At 33.8% G+C, this 5,844-nt stretch overlaps 1 protein-coding gene across 1 annotated transcript in view; it reads left to right on the plus strand.

Annotated features, from left to right (window-relative positions):
- The window catches only part of LOC106749430 (lachesin-like), an 85,790-nt gene that overhangs the window by 75,393 nt on the left and 4,553 nt on the right, over positions 1-5,844 (plus strand). Inside the window, exon 6 of the mRNA XM_014628859.1 lies at positions 3,937-4,065. Within this exon, the coding sequence (XP_014484345.1) occupies positions 3,937-4,065 (129 nt within the window). The remainder of the gene's footprint in view (positions 1-3,936; positions 4,066-5,844) is intronic.

Raw genomic sequence — 5,844 nt, forward strand, 5'->3', positions numbered from 1 at the left:
AAGTATAACTTTTGCTCCCGAACATTCTTCAATATGTTTTAGAAATAGTGATTGTTACCGTCAATATCTTCCGAATTTAAGAAATAGCAAGTGTGTATGTGTATAATTCTATCCATTTTATTTGAGAAAAATGCAAATAATTATGAAACGATAAAAAATTGTCACTAATCGTTTGATAAATTAAGAATGTATTTTTTACTCAATATTGGATGGAAACTCACATCGAAAAAGTTGACTGAAAAATATAGTGCATAACAGCGAAACGATGGCCGTGTATTTTATTGTTAAGTAATTTTTATATAATTTAATCATTTTTGAAGTTTTGTTAGTTTTATAGAATATTAAAATATATGTTAACGAATTGATGTTATTTTTATGCATCTACGATTACAATTATTCTATGATTTACAGTATTTCTTATGTTTAAATTTGCCTGATTTTTGTAGTATTTCTAATTTGTTCCGCCATTTAATTGTAGAATTTGACTTTACCAATACATACGCGCAAACACGAACAATAGCTAGACTCTTACTTTTAGGGATTCTGAAGAAGTGTCATCGTGTGAGCGCGGCGAAATTAAAAAATATACTTGTACCGTCGTTTACATGCAATGGGTATGATATGACGTATTATTGGCCGAGACAAATTTTCGCAATCAATCAATTTCCAATATAACGCGATGTTACCCACGAAGAATATATCGCGTGCATGAACTTATGCGACGTATCTTTTCGAACGACGCCGTCATGTAACGTCTATTGCATTTGTACGAGTATAGTTTCTCTCTCTCTCTCTCTCTCTCTCTCTCTCCCATAGCATTAAGATATCGCATATGCTCGGTCTAGAGATTGAATTACGATGTTAAATCTATAGCGGGAAATATTTATTTCCATTTTCCGTGAAGAGAAGAGAAGCGGCAAATAACGTTCTTCTCGTGCGCGAATAGCGGCTTTTATTAATGGAACTGTAATAATATTGATATTATATAGAGTGTTCCCGGATTAAATGACCAAACTTCAAATATGAATTTAGGATTTCAAAGCAAAAAAAATTTTCCTGTGAAAGTATACTCGCAAAAACTTCGTTCAAGAGGTATTCTTCTAAAGTTATTGGAACTATGAAATGAATAATGTCGAAATAATTGAAGTTTATCCCTTTTAGTGCTTTACAATAATCAAAATTAAATTATTAAATGTTTTGTTCAAAATGACGGCCTCCAGCCCGGAAACAAGCATTATATTTGTCGATGAAAGAACGCATGGCTGACTGATATTATGTGTCTATAGTTTCTTTGCATGTTTATACTATTCTCCGTTTTAATGATTGAAGGTCATTAACAGGTACTTTATATACTTCTTGCTTCTGAGCACCTCATACGAAAAATCTAATAGTTAAATTCGGTGAAAGTGGAGGCCAAATCACAGATTCAGCATGGCTGATCTATCTTTCAGGAAAATGAATATTAAGTTACTATCGAGGATCTCTATCATAATGAGCAGGACAGCCATCCAATTGAAACCAATAGTTTACTCTCATATTCAAAGGAATGTTTTCTAACAGATTATAAAATTCATTTTTCGAAAATTTTAGAAATCCATTCGCATTCAAATATGCCAGTAGAAAATAGGGTCCAATTAAAATATTTCCCATTACTCCTAACCACACATTAAACTGAAAACTGTGTTGGAAATGTTGTTCATGGATTCCTCGAGAATTCATATATGATCAAACGTGACTATTTCTTTGATCAAGAATACCTTGTCTAATAAATATGGCTTCATCTGTTAACAAAATGTTTCGTGAAAATTGCGGGTCATTATTTGTTCGGTTTAAAAATTAATCGCAAAATGCTCTCCTGCGTGGCATACCAGTCGATAATAAATCCTGGATTTGTTGAATGGTATAGATAACGCCCACCGGCTGAAAGTGTCTTCAATATGACTGTGAGTGAAACTTCTAAGTCAGAACCAGATCTTCGGGTATTTGTTGATGGGTTTTGGTCGAAGTGTTGCAATACAGTGGCTGTTCTTTCATTCTGCAGCGGTGCAAAAATTTTATTAGTCTAGGGCATCATATTAAATGACGCAGTTTCCTTTAGTTGTTGAAATGTTAAAAAGATTACTGACTTATTCGGCAATCTTCTGTTCGGAAATCGCGCGGCATATTCACGGCGAGCAGCGTTAGCATTTCTGTCACAAAACCCGTATAAATATACTATATTAACATATTCACTAATAGAATACATACGAGACATGATTATACTAGTTTATTCTACAGAAGCATTAAACAAACTAACAATTATTTGGTACGAATAGAAGAAACTTTGTTTACAGTGCAAACGAAAGTTTATTAATGACCTTCGATCTTCAAAACAAAAACAAGAGATATTTCGACATTATTTATTATTATAATTTTGTAAAAGTAGTAATAACATTTTTTTAAAGTAGTTTAGAAGTCTTATTATCTCTTGAATGAAATGTTTGTGAGCATATTTCCATAGGAAATTTTGTTTTGTTTTGAGGTCCTAAATTCATATTTCAAGTTTGGCTATTTAATCCAGGAACACCTTATAAATGAATCACGATATCATGAATTTTTATTACTTAATTAGTATAACGAAAGTAGCTGCATTTTTTTTAAGGATATGCTTTGTTTGCACTGAATTGTCCGATTCGACTGTTTTCCAGCGTGAACGTCCGGATAGGAGCGTCGTGACTAAATTCCGAAGTAAAAAAATATTATTTCTGTATGCGCGTCCGGGCGATCAAACATTGGGTAATTATAAATTCAATAGAAGTGACTGCGCACGGCGCTACGCGAATTCGTTGGCTGCTGTCAACACAAATCACGCGGCTCGCATTTTCGATCGATCTTATTAAACTTCTGACAGATTTTATCGCGAACGCGAAATGACACGTTGCACGTGTGATTTATGTTGACCGTTCGTTCGATAATAATATGATTCATTATCTTCTAGTTATTTGAAAAGCGTTTACTACGCGCGCGCATATACTAAAGCGATTTCTCATCGGACAATGGAAACTGTATACATATGGCGTGGAAAATGTGGATTTCCAGGATTTCGTTATCTTCCATTGTTTTTATGAAAAACAGCATATTTTCGTAACGCGATGCACCAATGCGAGAAACATAAACGGTAAAAATAAACAATAATGCCGTTGCAAAAATTCATTTAATGTCAAATTAATTTATTTTTTGCTGTTTACGTGAAAACCGAGAGAGAGAGAAGGAAGGATTGAGAGGAAGGGTAGAAAGGGAGGGAGAGAAAGAGAGAGAGAGAGAGAGAGTGTGAGAGAGAGGGAGGGAGAGAGAGAGAGAGAGAGAAGATTTCGTAATAACAACGGATATAATCACGTTCGAATTAACAAGGATAAAATATTGACGCTATTTTACTAGCAACGATCGGTTGTATTAAAAGGCTACATATACCGAGTGGCTTGAAAAAATGTCCAATGTTTGAATTTCTCTGCTGACCACATTATTATCTTTATGAAGATGTTCTTTTGAAGGAAGGTTAGCAAAGAAATTCAAACATTGGATGTTTTTCGAACCACCCGGGTGGGTATATAGCTCCTTACTTCCAGCGAGTCCGTGCTCCAACTCTCAGTCAAAGGTTAACGCGGAAGAAACTATTCACGTCTTAAATTCCGGCTATGATTTTGGTTCAGCTCCAAATTCACGTTACCTGATATTAAGGCGGTAATATTAACGCGAAATTCGCCATCGCGCTGAACAACAACGACTGCGACGAATCCCGGCGACGAATTTTGCTACGAATTCATGTTCTGCTTATCGTTACGTGCCCCGAAGGCGTATTTCGCGAATAATTACTCGAGCCGCGTTAACACGTTGGCTTACACGGTCGACGAGGGACCAGCTTTCAACGAGATATTCATACAACGTACGATTTTCTAGTGGACAGCCTGTCCGGCGAGAGGCTAGAATTAATCAGGGTAGACAGGAGGCAAATGGGGGCTTATCTTTGCATAGCGAGAAACGAAGTGCCTCCGGCGGTCAGCAAGAGGGTTAATCTCAAAGTAAATTGTAAGTACTTTTGGAAAACGGTTTACAACGCTTACGGTGGTGGCCGTCGCGTACGTAAGCGGAAATTGAAAATTGGAATCCGAGATCGACGAAGATGTTTATCTCTCGTTTAACGTTTATTTTCACGACGGGAGGAGGAGAAAAGACGTTCTCTCTTGCCTCGACGTCACTGCCGAAACCATTGGAAAAATATAGTGCTGTTTTTATTAGCGGCAGAGTAATCGGTGTCAAAAGTTTAAAAATTAACATCGAACGATAATTCGGAACGTACGAACAAATGTACGAATGATGAATGAACGAAAGAACGAACCTGTAGAAATTAATCGTGCTCTAAGTCTGTAGTAGCCCTAATTAAGTATATTCCAAAATAGAGCTGTCTTTGTTGGGCCTAGATATAATCAAGAAAGGCGAATTCTAAATGAAATATCGTGAAAAGGTCCTGAACAGTGAAAAGATCCTGAACATTGACGTGGATACCCTTAACAAGGTTGCTTGTGTTCATAAGACACTAATTGAAAATCTAGTCTAGTTAGCTAATTTCAGAAATAATTTAAAGCAAGGTTTTAAAGAGACTTAAATAAAAGTCATTATCATAAGGACGAAATAAAACCAAATTAATTAATTTTGATTTTGGTTTTTAAATATAACATTTAAGGAGATACTCGGCTTTTGAAATGTCCAAAAAACCGGTTTGTGGATTTTAATGATTTCTTACAGGGCAATTTTTTAGCAATGCTCTGCCGTTTATTGAAGTTAAAAATATTGAAAATTACGATATTGGCAGCTGAAAAACGAAAGAGGCGAAAAACAAAAGATGCTCAATTCTTTGATATATTTCGTAAAACAAAAATTTCACTATATCATCATTTTATATTGCAAATATGTTGAATTTCTTAAAAGATATTTAGTAAATTTTAAATTTTACAAACAAAAGTTTATACTCATTAATATGGAAAATTGTTTTTAAAGATTTTCTTTTTCTGGATTAAAAATTATGCAAATAGCTGTATATTTAAGTGCAGCAATGTTTAATGACGGACATAAGAAATATTTAAACGTCTTAAATGATTTAAATGCCGAATCGGATGAAAAAATAAATATTGTTAATATGTGCGAGAAATTAAACTAATCACGCTGCGCGCAAAACGACGAATGCGAGAATTCTTGTGAAAGAAGATCGATTTCTCTCGTCAACAGATAACGAGAATCTACCTGATACTGCAGAAAGTTCCACATATTATATTATATAATCCTGGACAGTTTAGAATCGGATGATACATTTGATTGAAACGTTGAAAATTTGTTGTGAAATTTTGAATGCATTTTTCTCGGAATTATTTATTTTATCAATTTTATCACAATTTCTCAAAAGTAAAAGGAAATATCGGAACAATTTTTTTATATTTCTAGTTAGATTCTCTATAAACCAAACCTAAGCATTGTCCTAAAAAAATTGTATTTATTTCAGAAAATAAATCAAAAGACGGCAGATGTTAAAACAATATAGTTTTTGGAATATTAGTTTTTCAATAGATGTTATGTTATTTCCCTTATTTCAGAAGTTTGATGGATAAAGAATTTATGCTTGAAAAGAGTACTGCTTGCAGCTTTTCAAAATTTTACGATGAGATTACAAAATCGTAGTAAACCCAAAAGAATCTTTTTTCATCACTGGATATTTCATAATAAACAAGCTTTTCTGCAATTTTATATTTTATTCTTTTATATTTATATCTTATTCTTTTCTTAAAATTATATACAAACTATTACTAAAGTGTA

Source organism: Dinoponera quadriceps, unplaced genomic scaffold (genome assembly GCF_001313825.1).
Source record: "Dinoponera quadriceps isolate SergipeBrazil2010 unplaced genomic scaffold, ASM131382v1 scaffold3736, whole genome shotgun sequence".
Lineage (NCBI taxonomy): Eukaryota > Metazoa > Arthropoda > Insecta > Hymenoptera > Formicidae > Dinoponera > Dinoponera quadriceps.